This window comes from Zalophus californianus, chromosome 3 (assembly GCF_009762305.2).
Source record: "Zalophus californianus isolate mZalCal1 chromosome 3, mZalCal1.pri.v2, whole genome shotgun sequence".
Taxonomy (NCBI): Eukaryota; Metazoa; Chordata; class Mammalia; order Carnivora; family Otariidae; genus Zalophus; species Zalophus californianus.
This window is the reverse complement of record NC_045597.1, coordinates 148312641-148326316: the sequence shown is the minus strand read 5'-3', so window position 1 is coordinate 148326316 and position 13676 is coordinate 148312641. Positions and strand designations below refer to the sequence as shown.

Genomic DNA, 13676 nt, shown 5'->3' with positions numbered 1-13676 from the left:
ATTTGCAAGCTTCACTATTATATGTCAAGGTGCTGACCTATTTGTATTGATTTTGAGGTCAGTTCTCTGTGCTTCCTGGACTTGAATGCCTGCTTTCTTCCCCAGATTAGGCAAGTTCTCAGCTAGAATTTGCTCCAAAATACGTTCTGCCCCTCTTTCTTTCCTCTTCTTCTGGGATCCCAGTTATTCTAATATTGTCTCACTTTATGCTATCACTTATCTCTCGAATTCTTCCCTTGTTATCCAGTAGTTGTTTCTCTCTCTTTTTCTCAGCTTCTTTATTCTCCAACATTTTGTCTTCTCTATCACTAATTCTCTCTTCTGCCTCATTTATCCTAGTAGTTGGAGCCTCCATTTTTTATTGCATCTCAATAGCCTTTTTTATTTTGACTTGATTAGGTTTATTTTATTTCTCCAGAAAGGGATTCTCTAGTGTCTTCTATGCTTTTTTCAAGCCCAGCTAGTATCTTTATAATCATTATTCTGAACTCTAGGTCAGACATCTTACTTATTGTAAGATGATACTTTTTAGGTCCCTGACTGATTAGGTCCCGGGACAGTTAGTATTGCCTCTTGTTCTCTTTTTCGAGTTGAGTTTTTCCTTCTTGTCATCTTGTCCAGAGAAGAATAGATGAATGAAAGAACAAAATACTAAAATGGCAATAACGACCCCAGAGCAATATACACTAAACAAATCAGAAGAGACCTGAAATTGAAAAAAAAAATTAAAAAAATAGAGTGAGAGAGGAAATATAAACAGACAGGTGAAGAGAACAGAGCAATACACTGGATCCTGTATGTATTTTGGTCTGTTTGCTAGAGAACTAGATCCCAAAATTGTAAAGAAAAACTTATATATGTACAAAAATAAAATTAAATACATTGAAAGGATAGAGTGTAACTAAAAATGAAAATTAAAAGACAAAAGAAAAGGAAAGAAAACAAGAAAGAATATAAACAGGTGAACAGAACAGAGCAATACACTATATCCTGGGTGTATTTTGGTCTGTTTGTTAGAAGAAACAGCATCCCAACATTGTAAAGAGAGAAAAACTTATATATATACAAAATTAAAATTAAATACAGTGAAAGGATAGAATGTAACTGTAAAAATGAAAATTAGAAGACTTAAAAAAAGACTTGATAAAATAAGAAACTGGTTGCAAAGAAAAAGAAAATAATTGAAATTGAAAGACTAGAGAATCATGAGAAAAAAACATGAATTCTATATACTCTTTTCCCCTAGCGCTGGAGTTTTGCAGTTTGTGTGATCTGCGTAAACTTGGTTTTAGCTCAATGTTCTTGCAGATCTTCTGGGGGAGGGACCTGTTGTGCTGATTTTCAGGTGTCTTTCCCTGGGGCGGAATTACAGCACCCTTGCCAGGGGGCCAGAATGAGTAAGTGGCTCCCGACTTCTCTATGTGGCTTTTGTTCCCTAAAGGCTTTTTGCGCTGCTTTAGAGGATGAGAATGAAAACACCGCCTCCCAATCTCCAGCCCTTGAGCCAAAAGCTCGCACCCCGAACTCCTCAGTGCACCCTCAGGGAAAAACAGACAACCACCCTTGTCTTCCTGGTCTCTGTCCACCCTCTGTGCTCACCCAGCCTGTGATTGAGCATTTCTATCTCAGGCACATGACCCTGTTTGGAGTGTCCAAACCCTGCAGACTCCTGCAGCATGCACCTGCACCATTCCCCTCCACTCCTCCTGGGGAGAGAGGGGACTTTTGCTGGGGTTCTTCTGCTTGCTGGGCCCCTGCTTAGAGAGTGGTTGCCAGACCGTGCTGTGGTTGTGGTTTATGGCAACCCCGAGCTGAGAGCCCACTCCTGGGCTCACTGGTTGCAGCTGGCTTCCCCACTCCGATGCCTGGGAGCTTTGCCACACTCAGCACCCCTGGTCTTCCTGTGATTCCGAGGATCCTGAGACCACACTGCCCTGCCTAGGGTTCTACCCTGATTTGCTACCTGAACACCTTTCAGGCAGGGACATCCCTCACCAGAGAAGACTTCTGATTTTGCACTCCGCTCCTATATCACTTTCCTGTGCTGGCTTACGGAGGCCCCTTCCCACCCCCACCCCATTTATCTTCCCATATATCGCCTTGGATTCACTTCTCCGCACCTCCTACCTTGCAGAAAGTGGTTGCTTTTCTATTTGTAGAGTTGTAGCTATTTTCTTAGATCTCCGGTTGAGTTCACAGGTGTTCAGAATGATTTGATAGCTATCTAGCTGGATTCCTGGGACCAGACAAAACTCAGGTCTCCTACTCCTCTGCCATCTTGGAAAACCTCCAGCTTGAAGCTTGTTTAAATCATGAAGAGCTATTTAATTTAATCAAAAGTTGTTCCTATATTTAAGACGTTCGTGTTTTTTCTTCAGTCTTATTCATGTGTTAAGCTATACTTCTATATTTTTGAGTTAACCCACCCTAGAATAAATCAAAATTGTTCTACTTATTTTATCTTTTTTAATAAACTGCTAGGATTTAGTTTGCTTATATTTGATTTAGTAATTTTACATCTATGTCTTTCTGAAAGACTGGCATGAAATTCTTGCTTGACTATCCCCCGTCCTTCTGGGTATCATTACACTGGCTTCATAGAATTAAGGTGGACATATTTTCTATTCTTCTATCCCTTCAAAGAGCTTAATATTGGAATGTCTCGTTCTTCATGGTTTGGTAGATATCGCCTATAAAACCATCTGGGACTAGTGTTTCCTTTGGTGTAAAGTTTTTTAACTGGCAACTCAATTTTTAGAATGGTTTATATGGTTAAATGGCTTTTTCAGGTTTTCTATTTCTTCTTATGGCAGTTGTTATAATTTTCTAAGAATATCTTTGTTTTGTCTAAGTTTTTCTATGTCTTAGCACAAGGTTATTATAATATTCTATTACTGTTATCCCTTCTTCACCTGTAGCTATGTCCCTTTTTAATTCCTTATTTTGTGGAGTTAAATTTTTTTTGTTTTCCTTCAATTTTTTCTTGATCAATCTTTCATTTAAATTAAACAGCATTTAAGGCTATACATTTACTTTATTTTCTGCCTCTGTGACATCCCACACATTTTGATAAGCAAAATTTTCATTATGATTCACTTCTAAGTAAATTTCCATTATGATCTTTTTTGATCCATAAGTTATTTAAAATCACAATTCCTAATTCCCAATTTATCTTTATTGTTATTGCTTTCTAAAAATTGCACCATGGTCAAACAGTGTATTTTCTATGATTCCAACTTTTTGAAATTTGTTTAAACTTCCTTTGTGACCCATATATGGTCAATTTTTGTATTCTATATAAGTCTGTTAAATTCTATGTAAGTCTATTAATTATGTTGTCTTCCAAATCTCCACTGATGTTTTTGTATTCTTTATTATTATTATGTTATGTTAATCACCCTACATCGTTAGTTTTTGTATTCTTTTTAAAAGTTTTATTCTTTCTTTAAACATTTTATAAAAATTCGTATTTTGTAACTGATAATTCCAACACCTCAAGCCTTTGCAGGTTTAAAATTGTTTCTTCTGGGGCAATTACTGCTCATCCTTTCCCCAGCCACTCTGGCTCACATATTCGCATACAACTCACAAGTCAAATTTTGCCAATGTAGTTTTTTTAACTGACTGCTGCTTTTTTTGGACCCTGGAGATTTTTTTTCTGTTTTGAAAATCTAGTGATATTTAAGAAATATGTTTGTTATAATTTATTCAGTAGGATTGTTGTAGAACAGCCATTTGGAATATCCAGTTTGCCATGAGCAAAAATCCATTACTCAGGTTTGATACTTTAAAAAGTCAAATTTTCTCAAGTGTGTTCTTTAGTGTTTTCTTTTTGATTTAATACCAAAAGCTTTATACACAGTGAAACTCATTTAGATTAAAAAAATAGTAAAATGTAAAAGAGAATGAAACAGAAAAGTATCTCTTACCCGCAGATATGCTATTAGTTCCTCACACTGCATTTGTCCCCCCCTTGAAATGGTCATGTTCTTAGAGTGACCTGGTGACCGGTTATGGAGAAATAGTGCTCGTCGAATTGCTCCTTTTTGCTTGAGCTTATCCAAAAGAAGCTCCACCTGGAAGTCTATACAAACCAAAGGATTTATAACTAACGTAATCTTTATGGACACCTATCTCTCCTAGATACCTAGAGTTTTCATGTAAACAGAGATATTTATTACTTAAGAAGTAATTTCCTTGTAATTCACTAAAAATGTCTATACAGTGTAGTGAGACTATAACATTAATTCTGAATATTTAAGAGTAAATAATCAATCCAATAATCCCCAAAGTAATGTCATATATTAATCCAGACAATAGATAATGATAGTAGTAAAATAACTATCAGATGAAAAGGAAATTTTTTCTTTTACTTTAAGCTGCGAGGAAGAAGTTCAGAGTATGAAATGTATGTGAACTAAGACTTCCACCATTAATGCAAGTAGCAGCAATTTCTTGCTGATTGAAATTAAGAAATATTTACTAATATGTACCCATACCATTTTATTAGACATTATGATGAATAAACAGTTTGCATCACCTGCAACTACTACTTCTATCGAAGCTGCCATATCAGATTATCAAATATGTCCCTCATGAAGTGGGTGACCAAAGTTGACTGGATCAAGAATTATCTTAAAACGAATGTACAACCAATAGTCTGAAGCACAGCTGTTAGGGGGACTTCCTTCTAAGATTCAGTCCTTCTTTAAATAGTTTCTTCAAAGTGGGTAAGAGTGCAGACCAAAATTGGGTGAGAACGCAGGGTTATTTTGCTTCCAGTTCTGTTCCACCCATCCACACTGCCCTCTTGTGTTTCTCAAACACAGTAAGCAGACTCCTGTCTCAGGCCTCTTGAAATTGCCATTTCCTCTGCAAAATACTCCTCTGGACATCCCCTAGGTCCTTCACTTCCTTCGGGTCTGTACTACTGAAAAGTCATCACCTTGCTCCTCTATGTGAATTTTCATGCACAGACACATACCCAAAAGATTCAGTCTTCTTCCCCTGCTTTATCATTACTTCTCAGCACTGTCACTAACATAATGACAAATTTTGGCAACTATCACCTAGCTCTCCTACCTTGCTCTCTGGACCACATAAACCATTTTTTGGAAAGCAAGAGTCAAGTTAGAAGTTTGCCATGTGGGTTAAATTTAGTGGCCCAGACTTCTTCTTCCATCATTTCTAAAGCACCTTTACTCCTGAGATTGCTGGGGTCTTCTTTAAGACATAAAATACCAACTCTTCTGTAGATCATCTATTTATAAACAGTAATACCATTTCCCCTAGAGTTCATTTATCTCTCACTGGTAACTGTTTAACTTTCTGAAGGCCATATTTACCATTCAGTGGGCTACTTTGTTCACAATGTCAATAAATAAATATGTAGTCTATCTGAATTAACTTAAAAGTCAATAAGTTAATTATGTGGCAATGTTAAGTGTCTTTAAACATAATAGTCAAAGAACAACAATAACAACTACTTGTGTTAACTATTCAAATATCTTAAAATACTTTCTGAGCTACAGATACAGAATCATTATATAATTTTTCCATAGAACACTTACTAAGTTTCGTGGGAAGTGCTCCTTTGCCATCTGCCTTTAAGCAGAACTTGACATTAAAACTGCAGAAAAATAAAAATATATACAAATCCTATAATCCAGTTTAGACATATTTTTGAATAAATCACCCCCAAATCTCCCAGTTCTAAGACAGTTTATATAGTGAAGCCTTTTATATCTTTTCTCATGTCTTAACATTATTCTTGAAACATGAAACTATATAGAATAACTTAACTCATGCTTCGGTATTTTAAGCACATTTACTTTCATGGTACCTTGATGAAAAAAAAAAAGGAAGAAAAAGAAAAGAATCTCCTAACTTCCTCTCACATTTAGAGAACCTATTGATAAATCTCAATGAGGGAAATGACCAACCAGATTTAAAATAACATCTCACTTACTAAAAATCTCCACCAAAGCTTCCTTTAATTAGAGAGCTCCTCTAGAACAGTGTCTGTCATGATTTATTAATGGATTGTGAGTGGGTTTATTAATGGGTTATGAAAGTAGTTTAATGGGTTGGGTTAGCCACCATCTTAAAGAAATAAATCAAATAAATAAAATTGACTGAAGGATAAGATTTCATGGAACTTTTGTTTTAATTCTATACATGTCTTTAGTGGATTATGATGCAAAATGTATTTCATACTATGTGCCATAATCGAAAACATATGAAAGCTACTGCTTAGTGTATTCAAAGCCTTTGAATTATTTGCATAATTTAAAATATATTATTAGCAACTTCACAGGGGCATGCAGAGTGAGGGGAAGAAAGTAAAACTTAAAGCCAAAATCTGAAAACAACTTCATTGCCAATCAATATAAATTAAGAAAAATATTACTAAATTTTTAATGCAATCCAATGAAATAAATAAAATTTTGAAAAATGTCTTTAAAAACTATAATAATTCAAAAACAAAATCAGGAAAAATATTTTTTCATTAGCTCTTCTGAAGTAAAATTTTCCCAGCTTCCAATCATTCCACCCTGCATTTGTCAGAAGTTCTCTGATTTTCCTGTGTAACCAAGGAACATAAAGAACAGTGTTCTCCAAAAGTAGAGTACTCATGGTAATTTTACTAGTAAATGGGTCAGATTTTTTAATTTAATACTTATTTCGATATGTATGAGAAAGGTACTGGGTTTATCTTATTTTTAAATGTTTTTAAGTAAAACATGAATCAATTTAGAGAAAAAAAAAAACTTTAGGGACGCCTGGGTGGCTTAGTCAGTTAAGAGTCCAACTCTTGATCTCAGCTCAGTTCTTGATCTGAGGGTCATGAGTTCAAGCCCCACGTTGCACTCCATGCTGGGCGTGGAGGCTACTTAAAAAAAAAAAAAGAAAGAAAGAAAGAAAAGAAAAAAACTTAAAATTATAAATACAGGTATAATGAAAATACAGCAAAAATCATATAATGTAGCAAAAAATAGCATACAAATAATGGAGACTTGCAAAACACTGGACTAGAGAAGAATTCTGACGTGAACCTTACGAAAAAAATTATAGTTTCCTTTAGAAACTGGTAAGGGAACAAGTAAAAGAACAAGCATATTATACTGATGAGATATTACTTATACAATAGATTAAATATATATAATACTTTTCATGCAGCTATTCAGATATTAAATCTGGAAAAGATATCTTTTAAAAATTAAAATGTTCATGGGCCTGTTTAGAATTAAATGAGTTCGGAGATCTTATTAGCTTTTTCTCCTTTGAGCATGCATCATTTTTTTAAAATGAAATTCATACTAGTTTGTAGCATATTTCTAGAGCCTTCTACATATCTACTTTAGAACAATATTTCCATAATCCAATTTATGAAAAGAGTATACTCACAGAAACTGTTGTACCAACATTTCAGCTCCCCACCTCATTTTCAATTGTTTTCATAATGACCACACCAATAATCACAATAATAACTATTATTAAACTAATGCCCTTACCAGGAAACTTTGAGGTCTGTCCCAGGCAGTGGGCAGGTTTTATTGTCTTGATTTAAAATGCTAGGGTATACTTCAAGGCCAGCATTTACAGTTATAACTGGTCTGGCCCTGGTTAAAGAAAAGAAAAAAAAATTATTTGAAATGTTAGACTGACCTAAGCATTTTATTAGGTTTACATTCACTGCATATATAAGTGCAATGTTTACTAAAGCATAGCAAAAAGAATAAAAACAACCTAAACACAGAATGACAAACTATTCCTGTTTGCCAGGGACTGTGCTGATTTTAGCACTGAAAGTCCTATGACCTGGTAAATCCCTCAGTTCCAGGCAAAGCGGGACAACTGGCCAACCTATCTGAACTCAGTCCACCACAGCAGAATGGTTAAACACGTCGTGGGGCGTCTACCTAATGCAATGCAATACAGGAGAGGAAATGAGTAACATAAATCCATCTGTGTGGATGGATATGAGATAATCTTTAAGATATATGCAAGATATCATTTTTATATGAGAGAGAAAAAACCCACGATGTACAAAGGATGCATACACACACACACACACACACACACACACACACACACACACACAATTTTTTAATGCACAGAATGTTTCTGGTAGGGTATACTCATAAACTAGTAACTGACATGAGATAAAGTTTGTTTTTTTGTTTATGCCCTTTCTGTACTACTTGAGCTTTTACTACATGCATTATTAATTCTTTGATAACAATTTAAAAAACTGAAATGATAAAATAGTTTTCCAAAGTTCAGATGCACAGATTTAAACACTGTATAAAACTCGAGTAGGCTCAGGTCAGGGTGCCTATCTCAATCATGATAAATCCTGGAATCGATATGAACGCACAGGTGGCGCCAAGTTGGCCAACATAAATTCCATTACCCAGAACTAATGTTAGTTATCCTGGCATGTCTAAACACATCCCATGGAAGTGTAAACACCTTAATCTACTTGTGATGCCAGATGGTAGCCTAAACCATGGGGAATTGATTAAATATAGAGAATAACTGGGAACATAGATGAAGCTGAGAAATACAGGTATGTGGATTTATACATATTGCTCTAATAATAAAAATACTGTTTTGGGGAGTCATTACATACTGCCCTTGTGGTCACAGAATGCTGTGGCATAACATCAAGTTAATTTCTTGCCTCTTTAGAAGAAAATGTAAACTCATATAAATGTTAAAGAGATTTAAAATGCAGGAGAATATTTTTTAACACAATTTAAAGAACAAAGTGGGAAAAATCTGAATGCTTTTCTAAATTAAAAAAATCTACAACTTTCTCTACTTTGGGATTTCCTTGTATAAATGCTACTTGCCTGCAGCAAGACTTGAAAGAATAAACAAATTTCATCATTACTTCAAGAAAATTAAATTTAAATTCAAACACTGGACTTAACTATAAAACTGCCAAATAATTCAGAATATTCCTATATTACAGGAGATGGAAACATGCTCACCTGTATAATACAGCTCTATCTACACCAAAAGCTCCTACAATTAAGTCTTAAAAGAGAGTAGAAAAACATGTAAATAATAATAATAATAATGTTTTTTAATTCACATACCATTCTATAAAACTTTCAGTGCATAAAATAAAGATTTAGATATAGTTTCAAAACTATTCTTCATTAAGTGGTTGTAAGATAATATCGAAAAGGTGAAAACATATGAAAACTCTAAATAAGCGATCACTGAATGGCAAACACTCATCATAAAACTAATCTTTCATCTGGGTAGATGAGTATTTTTTTAATAGATACTTCGTAAACATTAGCAACAATAAGGAAGTGCATGTCAACCAAATATATATACCCCTCAGAGGAAAAAGTTTTATAGGTGCCTATGGATTTTACAATTTCATTATAAAATTCATTATAAATTTAAATTTCATTATAAGTTTTTTCACTGTTCCAAAAAACCCAAAAAGAGCACATTACATATATGTAGAATACCAGAATAATAGCAGTAGCATTCAAATTAACAAGAACAGAATACATTAATTTTTACATGCAGCTGGTAACAACAGGTTCACGATTACGAAAAAATGAAATAAGAGCTCTATCTCATAGTATACCCAAGGTAAATCTGAAGAAACCCTTTCTAAGCAAAAAATACATGAGAAACCATAAAGATCGGTAGACTGGATTACATAAAAATTAAGAACTTTTTTATGCACAAAAACCAAATGTGACAAACTGAAAAATATATACATGTTAAGGAGTTAGAAGGTACTGCCACAAGTTAAAAAAAAAGGAAAGAAAAAAACATCCCAACAGAAACAAAGCAAAAAAAAAAAAAGGAAAAAAAGAAATTCACGAAAGTAAATATATATACAAATAAATAAAAAAGCTTACCCTCCCTAATAATTAAAAGTTATAAAGTAGAACAAAGTAACATTTTCCACCTATCATGTAGTTTAAAGTTATTTTAAAAGAAACAACAGATGACCCTCAGTGTAGGCACAAATATGGGGAAATGATCACTCTGGTGAGTGCTTAAAAAAGTTGTGAAACCTTCTTTTGGAGGGAGTGGGATTGTAATTTGACAATATGTTTCAAGAGACTTTTTTAAAAAAGTGCATATCTTTGACAGCAATTCTAGAATTTTGTCCTAAGGAAATAATCAGAGATATGCCCTGGAATTGCATGCATGGATATAAATGTCCAAACATAAAGTTAAATAAGATATGATACAGACATTTAATAGAATGGGAAACATAAAATTCATCTTCAGAAGAATAATTAATAGTATGGGGAAATATTCCTGATTTTAAGTGAATAAAATATGCTATTAACAGTGCCTAAGGCATACTTCTATTCTTTTAAAAAACTGTATGAATGCACTGGAAAAAATTATTGAAAGATATGCTTTGCTGTAATTCCTAAATGTTCTATAACAAATATATTACATAAATAACCAAAAAAATCTCTTGAAATAACACTAACAAGTAAAAATGAACTTCCTGTCCTATTTCTAAAAGTACTTCAACACCCTTGTATATTGGGCTCATATGAACTGTTTCAACAATAAAGGTAACCAATTCTTCTGCATTATATTTCATTTAAAGAATGGACCCAAAATGATCCAGATCCATTATAATACTCCTAAGTACGTAAGAGCTAGAAAAAGGCCTCCCTGGGCGCCTGGGTGGCTCAGTTGGTTAAGCCACTGCCTTCGGCTCCAGTCATGATCCTGGAGTCCCGGGATCGAGTCCCGCATCGGGCTCCCTGCTCAGCGGGGAGTCCGCTTCTCCCTCTGACCCTCTTCCCTCTCATGCTCTCTATCTCTCTTTCTCTCTCTCTCAAATAAATAAATAAAATCTTTAAAAAAAAAAAAAGAAAAGAAAAAGGCCTCCCTTCCTGTCCTGGTTCAAACCCACAGGCAAACCTCAGGCAAATCACTTTTTTCAGTTTCTTTTCTCATCCATAAAATGGTGTAATAAAGAGATGAGCTGGCTTATATTCCTCACCAGCCTTACTGGGAGAATTAAATGAGATAATGTATTTTTTTTTAAATGACAATGATTAGTCAAGTCCATAAAAATGCTAGACCATTAAAAACAAACAAAAAAAGACATTTAAAAAGTTAGAATGAACATTCAGCTTTTGTTTCTAGCTTCTACAACATTTTTCTCTGACATTTCATTACAGATTTTAGGAACAACAAAAAATGAAACAGAGTATGAGTTTTATATTGGAAGCTGCCAGGAAATAGAGCTATCTTTGCTTCAAACCCCCTTCAGTGACGAGAACAGTACCTTCGGTATAGCAGGGATATGAACAATACTTGACGTATTTAGTTGAAATGACTCATAACATAAATCAAGAGAGCAATAACTAAAACTATTTCTATTAGGACTGAAAAACCTAAGAAACTCTATATATTTCTAGGAAAGCACCTGGATATCCATTTCTGTCTATATCCGTGGCTCCTTTCATTGAATAGCCAAAGCTTGGTGGCATGCTCCGAGCAGCCCACTTCCCTTCAAGGATTTGAGATGGTACCGCGTTCAACCCTGTTAATCTTCCATTGAAAATATAAACAATTCCTTTTTTATCTTCACCCCCATATGGTGCAGCAATTGCAATATCTGTAGGGGAAAAAAAGAGGGGAGAGGGGATTTGGGACGAGTAAAAACAAGGAGAAGGGGAAGGAGAAGGAAAGAAGACGGAGAGTGGGAGGGCAAGGATGGAGGGAAGGAAGTCTTACTACTTATTATTTACATGGTGAAGATCTTAATACAGACATATTGTGCTTTCCAAACATTCCCCTAACACCACTTTGCTTTTAGGTAGGACCTACATTAGTACCTGTTTTGCTAATTGAAAGAAATCTGAAGAGGATTCGCTTTTACAAAGAAAAGCCAAAATAGCATTCAGCGTTTGTTTTGCAATGAACCTGTCTAGAGGCTGAGTGCACCCTAAGCAACAAGAGTAGCACCCTTAAGCTCTTTCCCGGGGAATTACATCCAGCATCTCACCCTCAAACCACCATAGCACTGAACTGTGTGAGCATCTGTACTTTAGCTCAACTTTTCTTTGCATCCATTAGCAAGATGTGTCCTAAGGTATCACAAAAGCCTGGGACAGGTTCCTTTTCGGGTCTGGGAAATTTTTGGGGTCTGGAAAAATTTTCCATATAAATTAATGATAGTTGCTTCTTCACTTTACACCATTTCTACTTATGAAAGTTTTTTTTTTTTTTTAATTTTATTTATTTATGGGCGCCTGGGTGGCTCCAATGGTTAAGCGTCTGCCTTCGGCTCAAGTCATGATCCCAGGGTCCTGGGATCGAGTCCCGCATCGGGCTCCCTGCTCCTTGGGAGCCTGCTTCTCCCTCTGCCTGCCTCTCTCTCTCTCTGTCTTTCATGAATAAATAAAAATAAAATCTTTAAAAAAAAAAAGATTTTATTTATTTATTTGAGAGAGACAGAGCACACATGAGCAAGGCGGAGGGAGGGACAGAGGCAGAGGGAGAAGCAGACTCCCCACTGAGCAAGGAGCCTGATGCAGGGCTCGATCCCAGGACCCTGGGATCATGACCTGAGCCAAAGACAGACGCTTAACCATCTGAGCCACCCAGGCGCCCCTCTGCTTATAAAAGGTTTTCGTGGGAAGGTTCTACACTTCAGGATAGTGGTGGTGGTGGGGGAACCTGTATTCATACAACCCATTTATCACAATAAATACTGATTTAAAGTTTAGTAGCATATTCTTTATTCAAAAGCAACAACCTAATTTAAGGAGATTCAAGCAAAGCTGTGTGGAAATGACATTAACTTGGAGTCAGATATTCTGGGTCTTACCTTGGATAAATCACTTAACCTTTCTGGACCTCAAAATACCTCATTCTTAAAATGGAAAGAAGGGGACACGTCAAAAGGTTCATCTAAGGTTCATTCCAGCTCTCAAAATTCTAGTTATGTACATGGTTTTGTTTTTGAAGTAGAAGTCAGTCTGGCTTGGAAATTTGAAAATTATGACTTCATTTCAATCTTGCTCAACTTGTATTAAGATAACACAAATTAAGAAGTTTGAAATTCTTATTAAAAAAAATGGTCACCATGACCTTTTCTAACTCTGAAATATATTATAATTATGTCCACTTCCCTGTGTCTGCTGGTACCATCCTAGACAAGCCATTCTCATCCTTTCCCTGGATCCCTAAAGCAACCTACGTGGCTCCCACTTCTGTTCTTGCCCCTAAGACCCACTCTCCTCAAAGCTGCCAAAGGTTAATATCATGTCACCTTCCTTCTGAAAACCCTTCAATTGTTTCCCAGAGCATTTAAACACAACCTGATTGGTCTATTCATCCCACCACCACTCCCCACATCCCCACCGCCCAGTTCTAGCCCTCACTCACCCTTCCTATCAATCCTGGTCTTTTCCTCTGCTCCTTAAACCTACCAAGCTAGTCCCCATCTCCGGATTTATACTTGCTGCTCCCTCTGCCTTAACAGCTCTTGCTCCAAAGCTTTTCAAGCTTTGCTCCTTCTGTTTATCCAAATCATAGATGAAATATCATCTTATCAGAGAGGTTTTTCCCTGACAATGAACCCATGCACTCTTCCCTCTCACACTGTCTAGGTACTATCACATTAACCTGCCTTTTTTTGTTGTTTGTTTTAACCC

The 13676-nt window shown here is 35.5% G+C and overlaps 1 protein-coding gene across 2 annotated transcripts in view; it reads right to left on the bottom strand.

Annotated features, from left to right (window-relative positions):
• The window catches only part of ITGAV (integrin subunit alpha V), a 95196-nt gene that overhangs the window by 19741 nt on the left and 61779 nt on the right, over positions 1–13676 (bottom strand). For both annotated transcript variants that reach the window (XM_027588392.2, XM_027588393.2), the window contains exons 13-17: positions 11441–11632; positions 9000–9045; positions 7515–7622; positions 5571–5629; positions 3930–4084 (exon numbers count right to left, since the gene is read on the bottom strand). In XM_027588392.2, coding sequence (XP_027444193.2) covers positions 3930–4084; positions 5571–5629; positions 7515–7622; positions 9000–9045; positions 11441–11632 — 560 coding nt within the window. The remainder of the gene's footprint in view (positions 1–3929; positions 4085–5570; positions 5630–7514; positions 7623–8999; positions 9046–11440; positions 11633–13676) is intronic.